Raw genomic sequence first — 18,180 nt, 5'->3', positions numbered from 1 at the left:
TTTGGGTTCAAATGCGACTTCCTGCCCCCAAGGACGAGCTGTGCGACGCTGAACCAGCCTCCCCGGCGCTCTGTCACTCACTCTCCGAGTCTGAGAAATGGGCAGATACCTACGCCTCTCTACGTTTGACGAGGAGCGAATGCGGGCCCACAGGAAGGCCCGACCGGCGCCCCTCCCACCCGGGCGCGCGCCGGCCAGTGGCCCCGGGACCGGACGACCGAGGGCCTTCCGGGGATCGGGCCGGGCGGAAGGAGGGGCCGCGGCGTGGAGCGCGCCGCCCGACAATGGCGCCTGCGGCCGGGCGTGGGGCGCCGGGTCTGTGGCGCGCCTGCAACTGGCTCATGGGCGCCTTCTTCGCGCTGGCGGCCTTCGTGCAGGTCAGCGCCCCGGGCCGGGCGGCGGGCGGCGGGACCCCGGGCTCCGAGCTCCGCCCCAGGCCCCGTGCGGTGTAGACCGAGCGGCCGGCGGAGTCGCAGGAGCCGGCCCTGTACGGGGAGGGCTGGAGCCAGGGTTGGTGATCCCGGAACCCGCACTCCGGCTCCAGCTGAGACAGGTGTGATCATATGGTCGCATTTGCTCACATGCTGGAAGGAACTGGTTCGGCGCGTGTCCCTTTGCAGGGACCTGAGCAGAAGCGGCCCTGGCACCTTTCTAAAAAGGCAGCCTGGGGGCGAGGCTGAACTCACGGCCTAGGAGAGGAAGCAGAGCAAAAACCCTTTGCAGCTAATTATCCTTCCAAGCCTGCTTTGGGGCCCCTTTGTGATAGCTTTCCTCATTCCTTGAGACTGGAGGGCGCTTAAGACACCCATTCTGGGCTTGGCTCGCCCTTTGTGGACCCCCTGTGCCCTTCTTTACAAATAGGTAGGTGTGGCTGTGTGTTCAAACCAGGTGCTGAGTTCAGCCAGAAGCCCCTTCCCCGTCACCATCGGCTACACGCTATGTCATACTCCTCCTTGTATCCTCGGTCCCTACTGCAGCGTTTAGAAAATGACTGAACTGAATAAAGAGCAGACCAAATGCTGGAATGGAACATGACAGCATGTCGCTAATGCTGACGTTTTGGCATTCCAGGTAAATGATCCAGATGCAGAAGTGTGGATGGTGAGTAGGAGCTGCCTTCCCACACCTGAAAGAATTGTGGGGCTGCGTGAAACACGCAGGTTTATCTATTTCCTCCCTGCTTCGTCTACTTAAAAACTTAGAAATCAAATCCTTAGTAAGTGCTTTTTCCTAAAATATTAGGAGAAGGATCAGATTGAGAAGTCAGAATTTTCCAGATATAGAGGTGCCTTTCAGCAGTATTCCCTTTGAATAAAATGGGCCAACTGAGGACACTTTTCTGAAGACACAGAACAGACCTCTCAAGGTTAAGTGAACCAATCCTCATGAATTTCTATCCAGAAACTCCAACAAACATTTGATGAGAAAATGGCAGGCTTGAGTTATGTGGTTCTGCTAATTCAGTGAGTTACATTCATAAAAAGTAATTAAAGCCCATAAAACCTACAGTATACATTGAACCAATGCTCTGATTGAAACATTTAGAGGAGGGGGAGTTCATTCCACACATTTTTGGAAATATCTAAATTTCGGTTCTTTCAATACAGATATACAATACTGTACAATATCACTGATGAGATGATTTTAGGCTTTGGAATAATGTTGACTGTGTATAGAGTAACAACAAGTGAAAGCATTTGGAATTATATATAATGTAATATATATTATATATATATGGTTATAAATATAACCACATTCTGATATTCTTACTCTCCAGATTCACATGCCCCTGCCTCTTCCTTAGCACTATGATCCATGTCCTTAGTTCCAAATGTTATTTCTCCTGCAGTTCCAAATATCCAGCTTAATGCCGAAGTTCCGAACGACTGCTACATCTGTCCACCTGTACGTTACAGTGGCTCCTCAGATACACACAAGGTCCTACCCAGCATCTTTCCCTCCAATGCCCACTCTTCCTTCTGACTCACCATTTCTGTTATCAGCAGTCATTCTGAGTCATCCTTGCTCAAAACCTCAGCCATCTCTAACATCTCTGTTTCCTACCACTGTCTTTGAGATCCCCTCAGAAAACAAAGAACAAAGCAATTCAACAAAAAACAATGTAGGTCTAATAGCTTATCTGTACGGTATCGGCACATTTTACCCTTCACCTCATGCTTGGATGATGTAATATGAATAATAATAAACACCAGGCCCCCAAAGACATCCTCCCTCACCCCCAGTTTAGCCCTCCATTCCTCCCACATGGACCCTTGTGGGTCCTTCCTAACTCTTCGAGCTGCCTCTAATATCTTCCATTCCTATAATACTCCCCATATATTGCTTCCTGCTTCAAAAACTTTTGTCATTTCCCAAAATGTCTAAGTTGAAACTCCCAACTTGGCATTCCAGGCCCACCACAATACGGCCCTAACCCACCTTTCCAACTTGGTCTGGGAAGCCCAGTCCACTTCTTGCCTTGCCCTGAGAATTCCTGTATGTCAGACTCTACTCAAGCTTCCAGGTCTATCTCAAATGCTGTCTCACCTGCAAAATCTCTCTGCCTCTTTCCCATAAGTTCCAACCATCCTTCCTTTGAACCTTTACTGTACCACTAACTCATTCTGCTTTGCATTAGAGTTGGCTCTGTATATGCCAGCTCCCAGGGGTCAGAGGCCAGTTCCCTCTTCTTGCTGGTCCTTAGGCAACCTAGCATAGAACCTTTCTATGGCAGTTCTTCCCATACTGATTCTTGAGTGAACAAAACAATAAAGGCACAGATGAATCAATTATATGTTACCGGGCATTGGGGGCTGTACTGTACCTGACTGATTTCCATGTTCCCTATCACATCTTGCTTATGGAGGATACTTGTATCAGGATGCATACAGGAGCAAAAAATAGAAAATCTGACTAGCATCAGGTTATAAAAATACAGACCATCTCACAAGAAGTCTAGAGGCAGGTGCTTAATGGTCAACAGTGTCATCAAGGACCTGGGCTTTCTGTCTTGCTTCTCTGCCAGTCCTCAATGGGTAGGTGATAAATCCTCTCATGTTTACAGAATGGCTGCTGCAGCTCCAAACATCTCATGCCCAGACAAGAGCATCCCAAGTAGGAAGAAACAAGGCAGGAGGCAAAATCAGTTTTCCTCCTGTGCTTTTCTCCCTTTCATCAGGGAGGAAATGTTTCCCAAGAAGCCCCTAACATGGCTTATGGTCTGGGATCCATTCTGCTTGGTGAGCACTCATACATAAGTGCTCAGACCCCTTAATCTATTAATCACAGATATCTGATACATTTGAATGCACATTTAAAAATCTCTGCCAAACATTTCTTATGGAGAGCACAATTAAATACTGCATGATGTGTATGTGTTTAACTTCTGTCTGTCTCGATGTCTCTGTTTCTCTCTCCCTCAGTAGCTAAGTCATGTAGTTCTTCACTAGGGGGAAACTAACCCCTTACTGCTCTAAAAGTGGCCCTTGGAACAACAGCCCCAGTATCCCCTGGGTGCTTGTTAGAAAAGCAGAATCTAGGGCCCTACCCCAGACCTCTGGGATCAGATCTGCATTTTAGTAAGATCTTCAGGTAATTCATATGCACACTAAAGTTTGGTCTAACCCTCGGCAGCGTGACTGTCCTTGCAAATGCTGATACTGGCTGATATTCTAGTCATCATTTGGGATGGAGTAGGAAGGATGAACATGGTCTGTAATCCAGATGCTTTCTCTCCCCAGGGTCAAGACAGACATGTTTTCATAGTGACAGCAAATCACTTAAAATGTTCAGCTCTGACAACTTCCTTATAAACTAAAGGTTTCTAACTAAGCATCACAGTTGATGTTAAGCAGCTACATCTCTGGGGAGGCCCCACGCTTCTTATAAACCTCCTACCCCCTACTTGCCCTCTGCCCACACCACACAAGCAATAGGTTTTTCCAGAATCTGCCTGCTTGCTGTGAACGAGGCTTGAAAATAGGGCCTCTTCGGGGCCAGCCTTCCCAACGCCAAACCAACCTACAACAGTTTCCAAAATGAAGGGCCTGATCTTACTGGGCACATCTGATCTGTACACTGTCATAACCTTTATGTGGTCTCACTCGCAGAGATGGAATATGGGGCTGGATGGTCCATGGAGCTAGACCCAGCAGGGCCATGTGGCTAATTATGGCTGCCCCTGCCCTGCCTTTCTAAGAGCATTTTTTGAAAAGTAGGGAAAGGCCATTTAGGCATGGATGTTGCTTGGGAGAGATTAGGAGGTCACTGTGTCTTGAGACCAAAACTCTGCTCAATGCTAGAGCTTGAAGATGGAGAAGTCTTTCCTGGAATAGCCTACAGTCTAGGAGGAAGGCAGATAGAATTACAGCCTGACACGGTAAATGCCATAAGGCAGAGGTCACCACTTCCTCAGCTGCTACTGAAAGCTAGAGGTAAGTCACGGAGTGTGGTGGCCACTGCTGTCATCTTTCTTTACTCCCTACACATCTCTGAACACCTCCTATACTGGGCATCCTTTTTTTTTTTCTCTTTTTGGGCATCCTTCTTAACCCATATAATTTCCTCTTTTTCCGCTAACAGGTTGTGTATACAGTTCCTGCCGGTCTGACCCTGCTTGTTGGACTTAACCCTCTTGTCACAGGTATGAACCTTGGATTCTGAATGGAGATACAGCAAATCTGATTTCCTTTCAATGACGAGAGTCTATCTGCCAACGCCCAGGAGAAAACTGGAGCTCTCCACGTCTCTCTTCTCCCTTCTGATCATAAGAGGAGGCGAATTCCAATCTAGATCGTCCTCACCCATCTTCAGGAAAATTTGATAAGGCCGTGCCATACTAAGACAGTCTTTATCAATTTGGAGCCCAGGATCTCATACTGATGTGGTTATGCCGCTTAGCCCCTGAGAGAGAAGGGCTTCAGTCACCGCGTTGACTTCTTAAGCCACCAAGCTAATGGAAGATGGGCAACAATCAAACTGCTAACCTTGTCTCCATACTTAGTGGTGCATCACTGTCTATTATGCATTTACTCTACACAGTTCTTCTCCCAGTACCACTCCCATTAGTCATTTTCTGATTTTGAATTCATTTAACGCCTATGGATCTGAACTGCTACTTTTGTAGAGAAACTGTCTATAATGTCTATAACTAATCGTTAGATTTTTCACTGATACATGTTGCTCTCTCTAATCTCCTTATGTACCATCACAGTAACTCCAGCAATTTCTTGCACACTTTTATATATGTTTCCTCCATCTAGGCTGTAAGCCCCTTGAAAGGATCATGTCTAACCCATCTTTGCCCAAGTCTAGCTTAAACATGGCCAGGAATATGGCAGGTACCTAATGTTTGTTGAGTCAGTGAATGGCTCTAACACAGAGGCTTTATCATATGTTTGTTTTGTAACCTGCTCCTTGGATTCCTTACATGTATATCCCAGGTGAGTATACACATAAAAAATTCACTTAAAATAGCGGTTTGTATTGCCCACAGGCCACCTACCTCAGTTAGGGGCAAAATGTAGCTGCTTCACCTTTTATGGCCCTAAAAACTCAGTAAACCTTAGTTGGACAGTTTCATTCTATGAAACAGCGTCTTAGAGCAGAAAAAAAAATTTTTTTACATTGTTTACTAACATTCTCTTATTAATGGGGAATGTTAGTCCGGCAGGTTATTTGTCACTTTCTTTAAATCAGCTTCTACTAGTGGGGCTTGAAAATTCTCAGGGCCTTAGAATAAAGACTAATGATTCCCACCTGGGTGGGGAAAACTCCCATCCCCCAGATGCTCGGGCTCCTTGTACAAGGCCCCTAGATCTCTGTTTACATCTTCAAGGTGTATCAGTTAGGACTCCATTAGTTGCAAGCAAGGAAAAAACAACTCAAATGGCCTATAAGATGAAGGGAGATGTACTGGGATCCTTTACTGAAAAGGCTGGGATGGTGCTGGCTTCAGGCACTGGTGGCAGCTCAGAACTTAAATTTGTCTGCAGTCTTAGTTCCACATCTACTGCACTTCAGCCCTGGGCTCCACGTGGTAGCCCTGCCACACAAAGGTCACAGCCTCACCATGCTGGGTCCAACAGAATCTAGAAGCCACTTCCCTGATAGCTCCACAAAAGCTCAGAATGGAGTTGTTGGCCCTGATTCGTTATCTGTTCATCCTGAGACAAAGCACTGTCACTGAGGGGATGGAAAACATTGATTGACCTCACTAAGGTCCAGTTGTCTGGGACACATAGACCAGGAGTGTGGGAAGGGTGGATCCCCAGAAAAAATAAGGGTCGTCATCATAGGAAGGGGAGATGCTGGACAATCAAAATAATAGATGTCCACTTAAGTTTATAAATACTGTTTTAACCTCTGTTTTAACCTTTTGATTTGAGGGCAAATCGAAACAAAAAAACCCCAGCCTTTTCTGAATGCTTTACTTGAAGGCAGATTATGGCAAAACAATACAAAGAGACCATTTTTCTCTGGGATGTGATTCCACGATTAACAGCACCAGGATATCTGTTTTTAGGTAACTTTATTTGGAAGAGTGTCTCTGCAATACACATATTCTTCTGTATCGTGTGGGCTGTTGGCTTGGCGTACAACCTCTTGCTTCATACAAAACAGAACATCTTGCATGAGGAAGAAGGCAGGTGAGCAGTGATTTTTTGCTCTTTGGAAGGGGTGGGGAAGAACTGAGAAATCTGTTCCTTTACGACACCTTATCTGTGCATGATGATGATTTAATTCCCCCAACACCATAAGGAGCAGGGAAGATATTATCTCCTTTATAAGCTGAAGAAACTGAGGAAATGATAGAGCCAGGATTCAAAGCCAGCACTGCCTACCAAACCTGTGATCACTGCTACACGTTGCATTATATTATCGTCGGGCAGTTGGACCCTGACCCCCTTGTAATGAGCAAGGATCGCGTACAGTAACATTCAGTCCAGTCTAATGAGGTGAAAACTCCATCAGCCTTTGGATTCAGTCCTGGTTCAAGCCAGAATCTTATTTACACGTGTGATCAGCCCCATCAGAGGTCAGCCTCTGCCAGCCTTGCCCTTATATATCTCATGTCCTCTCCTCCTTTTGTCACCACCATTGGCTCTTGTTTTATCACCTCCTCCTTTGCTTCCTCCCACCCTTGACTCCCTGGTCTCATGAATAGCCCCCCTCCTTTCCTTTCTATCCCACTGGTAACATCTGCCAACACCAAAATTGAGAGACCTGCAGCTTAAGTCCCACTGGTGAGGTGCTGCTACATTATAGGCCCTAATCTTTGGAAAACTACATCAGGTTGGGTCAGTTGATGGGAATGTGGACCAAATGGTTTCAATCACCTCCACCAACCTGAAGCCCATGAGGCACAGTGAAATCCAAGTGGGGGCTTCTGGTGGTATTTGGCCAAATACTATTATTTTCTACGCTATGTAAAAGATACAACCTTTTAACACATATTTCTAGAAGCATATACCCACCCCAAAATCATTAGACTCACACTACAAGTCATTCCACTCCACTAAGACGTGACCCAGTCTCCTGCAATCTGTGCTTAAATTACTGATTTGAGCTCAACCTGCCTAACAGTGACCCCTCTAACACAATGTGAAAAGAGTGCCTGATCAAATCTGGGAGTGTCTTCTTGGTTGTGGTATTCCTCCCCGTGACATGAAGTAAGTGATTTATATATGTTTTTGTTTGTTTTTTGTTGTTGTTTCTCTGTTCACCTATAAAGTGGGGAACAGTCATGAAGTTCTTATCTGCCTCATAAGATGAAATTTATTTTCATATAGGGCTTTAAAAGGTGTGAAAAAAGTAATTTATGAGTCATGGTTAGACGTGAAAATATTTTGTAGATGCTATATATCTTGGAGGAAGTCATCAGACAGTCAGCAGAATCAAGTGTCAGGGAGAAAACGACACTTCGCAGCCACTTCAAAATATGAAATCTATGCTATTTTATAGGGAGCTCTTTGGTCTGGTGATTATCACAGCATGGCTGAGCCTGTGCCACAGCTCATCAAAGTAAGTTTTCAACTCAACTGTTAAAATCAGATGTGTTTAAGGTTGGTCAGATCAAGTAGGTAAGTGAGAATATTGACACAACTGGAAACAGGAATCTTTTGAGAGAAATCTTTCCTTTTCGCAAGGGAAGCTAACAAGAGTCGGTTCAGTGTTTCATGATCATTCATACTTTTATGAATACCACAGTTTCCTGTGTCATCACAGGTAGTTGCCAGTCTATTCTCCAGAGAGAAGGAAAGTGATCTCAAAAGGATGCTTGGATATTTAGGGAAAAGTGAATAACAAACAAAATATAAAACTGTGGGTACATGTAAGTGAATATTAACTTTATAAAACAATAATAGAAAAATAAAAAATACATGACAACCGTAGCATATAAGCTGGAAGGGTATAAATGGGGCTAAAGTGTTCTAAGGTCCTTGAATTATCTGGGAAGGGTAAAAGTATCAATTTATATTAGATTTTGATAAGTCAAGGATTCATGTGGTAATCCTTAGGGTAACCACTGAAAGAAAAGGAGTACAGAAGGCAGGAAAGGAGAAGAGAAAAAGAACAGATGGGGAAAATAAGAAGCAGATGTTAAGACAGAGAATTAAACTCAAATATATGAGAAACTACATTAAATGTAATTGTTCCAAATATTCCAATAAAGATTCTCAAAATGGATAAAAGATTAAAAACTAAACACTGCTTACAAAAGAGAACACAAATATACAGAAACAGAAACACTGAAAGTCAAAAGATAGAAAAAACATACTACACAAGCACCAATAAAACAGAAGCCAGTATAGATAGTTTAATTTTAAAAAGTAGATTTTAAGGTCAGCATTAGAAAAAAGGAGGACTTTTTGGCAATTAAAAAAATTCTGCTTTAATTTTTTATTTTGAAATAGTCAAACATTCAAAAGCAGAGAGACTAATATAATGAATCAGATGTATTCATCACCCAGCTCCAACAACTATCATTATATATCCAATCTTGTATCATCTATCACTGTCCTGATTATTCTGAAATAAATCTCAAACAACATGTTGTTTTATGTTTTATATATTTCAGTATGTATCTCTAAAAGATAAGCACTTAAAAAATAACCACTCTACCATCATCACACACAAAAAGTAAAACAGTAATTCCTCAGTATTATGAGTTTTCCAGCCAATGTTTATATTTTCACAATTGTATTATAAATGCTTGTTCCTCTGTGCTTCATGTTTCCTATAAATTGGTGGTAAGATCTAGAAACTTGGCCAGATTCTGGTCGTCTTCTTCTTCTCCTCCTTCTCCTTCTTACCATCAACATCACTAAGCAAGACCACTTCATGGGTGGTGGTATGTACTTCCATCATAATGTGCATAACACCTAGCTGTTTCTCTTTAATGTTAATATAAAATCTTTGATGATCACTGCCTAAATCCACTAATTCATTTGAGTTGCAAAATGGTCATAATCTAAGTATACCATTCCTTGATTATTATCTGGAAAACTTCCACTTATCAATTCTTGGACTACTCAGACACAGATCATAAGAGGAAAAGGAGTTGACTCTCTTAATTCACCAGTTTTCAGAATAATGAGTTTTTCTTGCCTGGGCACCTTCCAAAAGTGACCAATAGTTTTGTTTATTTAATAATACCATTATAAAGTCATGGATTTCAAGATATTTGATGTTTCTCAGTCCATGGCAGTTGCTGAAACTGTCTCATCTTTGACCAGGGGCACTTATGCAGGTTGGCACCAGAACTCTGTTTGACACGACCCTAGTAAACGTTGATTGCTTCCTTGCTTTCTGGTATGACAAAATGTTCCAAGCTAAGATTATACATTTTATGCCCCAGACCTGGAATCAACCATTTTTCCAAAAAGCCCTCATTACTTTCAGTAGGTAATAATGGTATTTAGAGGTCACATTCTGGGCACAAATGGTGCTCACTGCTACTGGGTTGAGTTGGGTTCTTTTAGTGGGCAGAACTAGGAAAATTCACGTTATGTGTGCATAGGTATGTATATATATGTATGTGTGTCATAAATATATATATATATACACATATGTATATGTGTGTATTACATATATAAAGATATATATATATTTTTTTTACGTATATAGTTAAAGATAAAATCCCTTATGAGTTCATATCGATCCTAGAATTCAAATTCAGGAACACAAGTTTTCATCTGACCTTATCAGCAATCTTAAATCTGTTTTTACTTTTAATCATGTCAAAAAATCTCTAGTCTCAGTGACCTCAACATAACTCATCTGACTCATCCCACAATACAAACACAATCTCAGAATAACAATATAATTACTGAAAATAGGTATTTTGTGTTGCTGTTTCTAAGGAACATCTCTCTAAGGGATGTACATTCAAATTACTTGGAATAGTAACTGTGTGCTAATCCCACCAAGTGAATAGACAGTTAAGTTCATTTATTTCATTTTACTTTCAATTTCTAGGGATACTTTATTAAAAATATATTAATTTTGTTTTATAATTATATAAAACATCTACGTGGTTCCAAAGTCAAATCTACAAGACAGAGTACCTTCAAAGAACTCTAACTTCTCTATCTCCCAACCCTATGTCCTCCCTTTCTCTATAGGTGAAACTTTTTTCAACTTTATGGTTCATCCTTCCATGGTTTCTATTTTTTTTTTGCGGTACACGGGCCTCTCACTGTTGTGGCCTCTCCCGTTGCGGAGCACAGGCTCCAGACGCACAGGCTCAGAGGCTATGGCTCACGGGCCCAGCCGCTCCGCGGCATGCAGGATCCTCCCGGACCGGGGCACGAACCCGCGTCCCCTGCATCGGCAGGCGGACTCTCAACCACTGCACCACCAGGGAAGCCCCCTTCCATGGTTTCTTAATGGAGCAAATACGTACATTCATTGGCATTCCTGCTTGTCTTAGCTAAGTGGTAGCATATTATACACAACTGTATTCTTGATTTCCCCTTACTACATCCTGGAGATCACCCTGTGGTATATGAAGACTTTCCTTATTCTGCTGATAGGTCCACAGTATATTCATCCAGTCCTCTACTCTTCAGGTTGTATCCAATCTTTTGTGATTCAAAATAGTGCCAACAAAGTGTATTGTCAAATTTTTGAATTTTTACTAATTGGATAGTTGAGAAATGGGTAGTTTTCATTTGTATTTCTCTTATTAGGAGCAAAGGTAAGCATATTTTCATATGATTAAGAGCCATTTGCATTTTTTTCCTATAAATATTGGTTCATCTCTGAGAGTATAGGTTTAACCAATTTCTAAGGTTGTTGGTCTTCTCTACTTTTAGAAGCTCTTTACATACTAGGGCTATTAACCCTCTGTCTGTGATATAATCTGAAAAATTTATTTTGCAGTTCCTTATTGTCCTTTTACTTTGCTTATGCAAAGTACACTTTGCCATGAAAAGAAAAATTTTTTTTAATGTGACCAAATTTATCGGTCCATTCCCTTATTGCTTCTGGATCTGGAGTCATAGTTAGGTAAACTTTCCTTCCTCTCAGGTTGTAAGTAACTTACCTAAGTTTTCTTCTAATACATGTATGGTTTCATTTTTACATTTAAATCTTTGACCGATTTAGAGTTTATCCTAGTGTAACAGCAAAAAGAACGGATCCAATATTATCTTTTTCCTTTTTGGCTCTCTGGTGATCTCAACACCACTTATTAAAAAGCATACATAACTAATAACATAGCCTCAAAATAGATAAAATAAAAATGGACAAAAAGAAAAACTAAAAAATTGACAGTCATTTTGGGAGACTTTAATACACTTCTTTCAGTTACTAACAGAACAAGAAGATTTAAAAAATCAATAAAGATATAGAAAATTTGAGCTACACAATAAGAAACTTGACCTAAAGGACATATATAGAATACCAGCACCAAGAATGGCAGAATTCACTTTTTTTTTCAAGTAAACGTTGAATATTTGCAAAAAGACTTTATGTTGAGCCATGAAATAAGTTCCAACAAATTTCAAAGAACTGAAATCTTATGGAGTACGTTCTTTGACCACAGTGCAACTAAGCTAGAAATCATTAACAAAAATAATAATCAGACAACCACTGTATGTTTGGAAATTAGGAAATATATTTCCAAATAACATTTGGAACACATCACAATGAAAATTAGAAAATATTTTGAACTGAATGATAAGGAGACGACTACATATTAAAATTTGTGGGATGTGGGTAAAACGCATGCTTAGCATTTATACATATATTAAATATGTATATTTAATATACATATTTAATATACATATACATATATTATAGCATTAAATACATATATTAAAACAAACCAAAACAAAAACTAGGCAGGCTGAAAGTCAATGAGGTAAGCTTCGAAGAAGTTAGGAACTCTCCAGTTCAAGAAGTTAGTAAAAGAACAGTAAATTAAGCCCAAAGAAACAAGAAAATAAATATAAAAGCAGAAACCAATGAAAGCAAAAAAATCAGCATTAAAAAATAAAGGAGTAAGAGGGACAAATATTCATTCTCTGAAATGATTAATAACACTGATGAACCCTGGCAAGGCTAAAAAGGGAAAAATAATTAGAGTGAGAGCAAGGAAAGGAAGGCACAAAAATAACTAATCTCGGATGAAAAAGACAAAGATATTTACCCATGTAACAGACACTGCAAAAATCATAAGAGGATATTACGAACAACTTTTTCCCAATAAATTTGAAACTGTAGATGAAATGGACAAATTCCTTGAAAGATACAATTTACCAGAACTGACACAAGAAGAAATACTCAGAACGGTCTCATAACTATTAAAGAAATTGAGGGTATAATATAAACTTTTCTTAAAAGAAAACTCTAGACCAAATGGCATAACTGCAGAATTCTACCTAACATTTAAGGAAGGAATAATGCCAACCTTCAACAGACTCTTCCAGAGAACAGAAAAAGAAGAAACATTTTCCAGTTTATTTTATGAGGGCAGAAAAATCTGGACACCAAAAGTTGACAAGAACATTACCCACCACTCCCACCAAAAAAAAAAAAAAAAAAAACGAAAGAAAAAGGAAGTTACACAGCAATCTCACTCATGACCACAGATGGAAAAACCCTAAACAAAATATTAGCAAAAAATAAAAAACATTAGCAAATCAAGTCCTGCAATTCATGACCCAGCCACCAAGTTGTGTTTATTCTAGGAATACAGTTAGTTCAACATTTGGAAACCAACCAGTGTTTTTCACTACATTAACAGAATGAAAGAAGAAAATAAACTATCTTCTCAGCCTATACAAAAAGAGCATTTGATAAAATTCAACATCCATTCATGATAAAAGCTCATCAAAATTGATTTAAAAAGGAACTTACCCTGTTAAAGGGTATCTATACCACAGCATGATACTTAATGGTGAGCAGCTGAAAACTTTTCCTCTGAGATCAGGAATGAGAAGTAGCCACTGTTGCCACTAGTTCTACTCAACACTGTTCTATCTCTTGTCCTAGCCAGTACAGTAAGGCGAGAAAAAGAAATAAAAGCCCCCAAGGATTGGAAAGGCAAAATTAAATTTTCCTTATTCACAGATGACAAAATCACATATGTAGAAAATTTCTAAACATCTAAAAAGTTATTCAAATAAGTGAGTTTAGCATGATGGCTGTATACTAGGTCAATATACTAAAATCAACTATTTTTATCAGCAAGTAACAGAAAATGATAAAAACAAAAAGTTATCATTTATAGCATCAAAAAATCAACTCCCCAGGAATAAATCTAGCAGAGATGTGCAAAATCTCTGCATACAAAACTATAAAACATTATGGGAGAAATTAAAGACCTCAATATTAAAATAAAGAACACCTAAATAATTATCCTATGGCAGTATAAGATAAACCCATACTGGAAAAATAAATGAATGAAACAATAGAATCTAGAAACAGATCCATATATATATATATATATATATATATATATATATATATATATATATATGTATGTATGTATGTATGTATGTATGTATGTATGTATGTATGTATATGGCCTTTATTTAGGACAATGGTGGCACTCCAGGGTAGCAAAGGAAGGCAATCTTTTCAATAAATAGTGCTGGAGCAATTGAATATCCATATGGAAAAAAGTGAAACAACCCCTACACCTTAAAACTTTCATAAAAATCAATTCTAGGTGGATTATAGTTCTAATGTGAAAAGCAAAACAATAAAACTTTTAGAGAAGATAATCTAGTATCCTTAAGACCTTGGGGAAGAAAAGTTTTCTTAAACAGGACACAAAAATCATTATGTAAAGATCCATTTTAACATTGCTTTATCAATGACCTTCAACTGAGGTCACTGAAATGCAGAATTATATTTCTTATATAATTCTTATATGAAATATAAGAATTATATTTCAATTTAAAAAATTAAAAAGACCGTACAAAAATGTAATGATGTGTTTTAGTAAAATCAATCTTCATATTCGTTACCAAAGCAATTCATAATTTTTATTGGATTGTTATTTATAATAATTTTTGTGTGTCTTTATAGGAATCCAGTTGGTGGAAGAATTCAGTTGGCTATTGCTATCATAGTTGCTCTTTTCCCATTTATCTCATGGGTCTATATATATATAAACAAGGAGATGCGGTCCTCCTGGCCAACTCACTGCAAGACAGTAATTTAAATGAAGAATCCTGTTCTTAAAATGAGAGTTTACAATTTTTTGTAAACATGATTGTAACATGCCAGTTTCCTAGGAATTTATTTCAGGTAATTTGAGTTAATACTAGAGATGATTTTTTTAAAAAATCCTAAGTTAGGCTGCCTACAACACAGGACTGGAAGGGACTAGTAAGAGAAGGAGTCTGACATTCTGTTGTGTCACAGTGTAGTGGAAAAGGCAAAACACAAAAGTTCAGAAATATGAATTCTAACTCAGCTACGTCACTATCCATGTGACTTGGGCAAATGTGTAAACCTCCCATGGATAATTCTTTATCTATAAAATAGGGTTACTACCAGACCTCCTACTCATTTATATAGTTGCAAGGTTTATAACCGAGATAATATGAGAGCATTCAAAATATAAAGAGCTGACAAAGGGCTGCACCTGATAACATAGAGGGAAGCAGGGTTTGGATAATGATAGAAAGAGTTCAGGAGAGGGCTGTACCCCTGAACTAACCTCAGTATACTGAACTGGTACAGTGCCGTGAATTAAATGAGGACTCCAGATGAACCAAGTGAACAAGCATGTCTTGGAAAGAAAGTTAGCTAGAATAAAGGAAGGTGGGACCAAAAAGAAGGAGAGAGAGAATATTAATTACATTTTAAATGAAAAATAAGACCAAAATCTACACACATATTTTTAATGTCAAAAGTAGCCCTGTAGAGAAGACCATTTCAGAGCTGTACAGTCTGGTGGCCACTAGCTGCATGTTGTATTGAGTGCTTGAAATGTACACTGAAGAAGTTTGAATTTTTTCATTTTTATTTAAAAACATCAATTCAGTTATGAGAAAACTTATAAGTGTGTTTGGAACACTTGTTTTAAGTATGTTTGGAACAACTTGGATATGTGAATCTACTTCTTCAGCTGCAAATTTTATATCTAAATACGGACCAAGTATTTCCAATGAAAATTTAGTGTCCAAATGGATGGATTATAAGTATAAAATATACACTCGATTTTACAGACTTAGTATAAAAAAGAATGTAAAATATTTTTATATTGATTACATGTTAAAATAATATGTTAGATGTATTGGGGTAAATAAAATACATAATTAAAATTAATTTTATCTATTTCTATTTACTTTTTAAAATGTGACTGCTAAAATATTTCAAATTACTTATGTGGCTCACATTATATTTCTGTTGGTCAGTGCTGTCTTAGAGCATCTGGACGGCAACTCTTTTACATATGCTAGCATCAAACTCCATAGTGGAGACAGTTTCATGAGATTTAGGAAATATTTGACTCAAAAAGTATTAGTAGAGTGAAAATGAGTCTGCTAGTTTGCCTATTTTTATAGCCTTTAATACGATATTAAGTATTTTATAAATATTTGTTAAAGGAGATAGGCATGTTTTTTGTTTTACATAATGGCCACTGGATAGTCAGAAATTCTCTATCAAGATTTAGAGGGTAAAGGAAAAAAAATCTAGTTGATATTAAAGCAATTAAAGTAAAATTTATTTTAAGGGTCAGTGAAATACAAATAAAGGTTTTCAGTTTTCTGGTATATTTATGGTTTTTATACCTCCGTTAGTATAACTATTAGTCAGACATGAAGAAACAGATTTATTTCCAAATTCTATATAGGACCTACCCATCCTCCAAGTAACGCCTGATTCTGTGCTTAAAAGACTGTAATGTTTCAATTTTTTTTAAAGTAATGTCCAAAATACACTTTCATCATATTTGCATCTCCCATATAACACTGAATTTTGTGAATATACACAGTTCCTTTCGTATCTCCAGAAGCATGTAAAAGGCAGTAACTTGGTAAAGTACTGCCTTTTGAACAGTATTACTGAAATTGCTTTTCAACTCTATTTTTCAATTGAATTTAAGTATTATTAGTAAGTTTAATAGTTCTGTTGTCAAAATCTCTGTCCTCCCACCCTCACAATCTTTTTTCTCCCCATTGTCATTCTCCTATATCAGCCTCTCATTATCCACTGCCTGGAATTGACACAAATTTCCTCACACATTCCCCAGCTCAGACACCGGAGGGTTCCTCACTGCCTGACAAGTTTAGTTCTAACTCTGGCTCGTCACTCAGGACAAGCCCTAGCTTGTTCTTTCCCACTTTACCGCCTGCCATCCCCCAGCGCTGTTTGGTGAATCCTCATAGCATTACTTGCAGTTCCTGAACTCAGCATATCCTATGACGCTACGCTGTTCTGTCTACATGAAATGCACCTGCACATCTATTTAAACCATTTTTCTTCCTTCTTCAAGTCATCCCTATTCCCTTCAAACAAAATTAAATCCCTCCTCCATGTTGCCACTGTCCTTTCTTCATACATTTGTATGCAGGGTTGTTTCTCTCTCTCACTTGTGGAAAGTCAGTGAAGGCAGGGAGCGCATTATAGTCACGTCAGTGGCTGAATAATGACCCTCAAAGGTATCCAGGTCCTAATCCCCAGAACCTTTGAATGTTACCTTACATCACAAAATAGACTTCCCAGATGTGATTAAGGATCTTGAGATGGGAAGATTATCCTGGATTATCTGGGTGGGCCCTCAATGTAATTACAATATAAGAGGGAGGCACAGGGATATTTGACTACAGACGGAAGGGGAGAAAGGCATTGTGACAACAAAGCAGCAAGAGACTGGAAAAAGCTGCATTGCTAGCTTTGCAGATGGAGGAAGGGGCCATAAGCCAAGACATGCAAGAGATGCAGCTCTAGAAGCTGGAAAAGGCAAGGAAACCGATTCTGCCTCCGAGAGAGCATGGCCCTGATAACACCTTGATCTCAGCCCAGTGAAGACAATTTCAGACTTATGACCTCCAGAATTGTAAGAGAACAAATATATGTTGTTTAAGCCACCAAGTTTGTGGTAATTTGTTACAGCAGCCAGCGGAAACTGATACGCCTCTGCAGCCCCACAATGCTTCGGTACTCAGCAGACACACTTACGCTGACTAGTACTGGTTTTTTGTCTTCCTGTTTTTCAGGCCCTGAATCAAACTTTTTCTACATTTGAACAGTCCCCATTTGCCACTGAGTAAGTGTTTCTGCAAATAAGTCTTAGAATATATGACAGCTCAGTTAAACATGCCCCGTTTGTCTATAAAGGGAGTCAAGGGTAAATTCATCTACCTACGATAGTCTCCTATAGCACCAGCTGGGGGCCCAAACAGACATGCTGGCAGGCACACAGCTGCACTGGCACTCGGTCCTGATTTGGCTGAACTCACAAGAGGTTCACAAGGGAGACCACACCATTCACCTGTGTGAATGGGGGTGCTATTCGTTCACCTGTGAAGTAACTAGTGATGCTTTTGGCTTACAAAACAGGAGTATAAACCTATAAAAGTACAAATATGATGGGTACTCTGAGCATAAAATGTCTAAAGCTCATTCACACAACTGGGTAAATGGAAAAAGTTTACCTGAGCTTATTTTATTTCTTTTTTATTATGAATTTTAACTTACATAGCTAATACAGTG

General features: G+C 39.4%; 1 protein-coding gene across 3 annotated transcripts; it reads left to right on the top strand.

The window, feature by feature from the left end:
• Window positions 1-252: 252 nt before the first annotated feature.
• TMEM220 (transmembrane protein 220) lies at window positions 253-14,677 on the top strand (the record flags this gene model as incomplete). Of its 3 annotated transcripts, none has more annotated exons than XR_014326966.1 (6): window positions 253-377; window positions 1,072-1,101; window positions 4,582-4,642; window positions 6,524-6,647; window positions 7,963-10,441; window positions 14,542-14,640. XR_014326966.1 is itself a non-coding variant. In XM_082861036.1 (6 exons), exons 1-6 carry the CDS (start codon window positions 285-287, stop codon window positions 14,675-14,677), a joined length of 504 nt encoding a protein of 167 aa, XP_082717162.1. In that variant the 5' UTR covers window positions 253-284. The 3 variants fall into 3 exon arrangements, 2 of the variants coding, with proteins under 2 accessions (XP_082717162.1, XP_082717163.1); XM_082861036.1 differs by having other exon boundaries at window positions 7,963-8,022; window positions 14,542-14,677; XM_082861037.1 differs by lacking the exons at window positions 7,963-10,441; window positions 14,542-14,640 and adding an exon at window positions 7,585-7,934.
• Window positions 14,678-18,180: the final 3,503 nt, after the last annotated feature.

This window comes from Leucopleurus acutus (assembly GCF_964270905.1).
Source record: "Leucopleurus acutus genome assembly, chromosome: 19".
In the NCBI taxonomy this organism is placed as follows: domain Eukaryota; kingdom Metazoa; phylum Chordata; class Mammalia; order Artiodactyla; family Delphinidae; genus Leucopleurus; species Leucopleurus acutus.
This window is presented reverse-complemented; position numbering and strand designations above follow the sequence as displayed.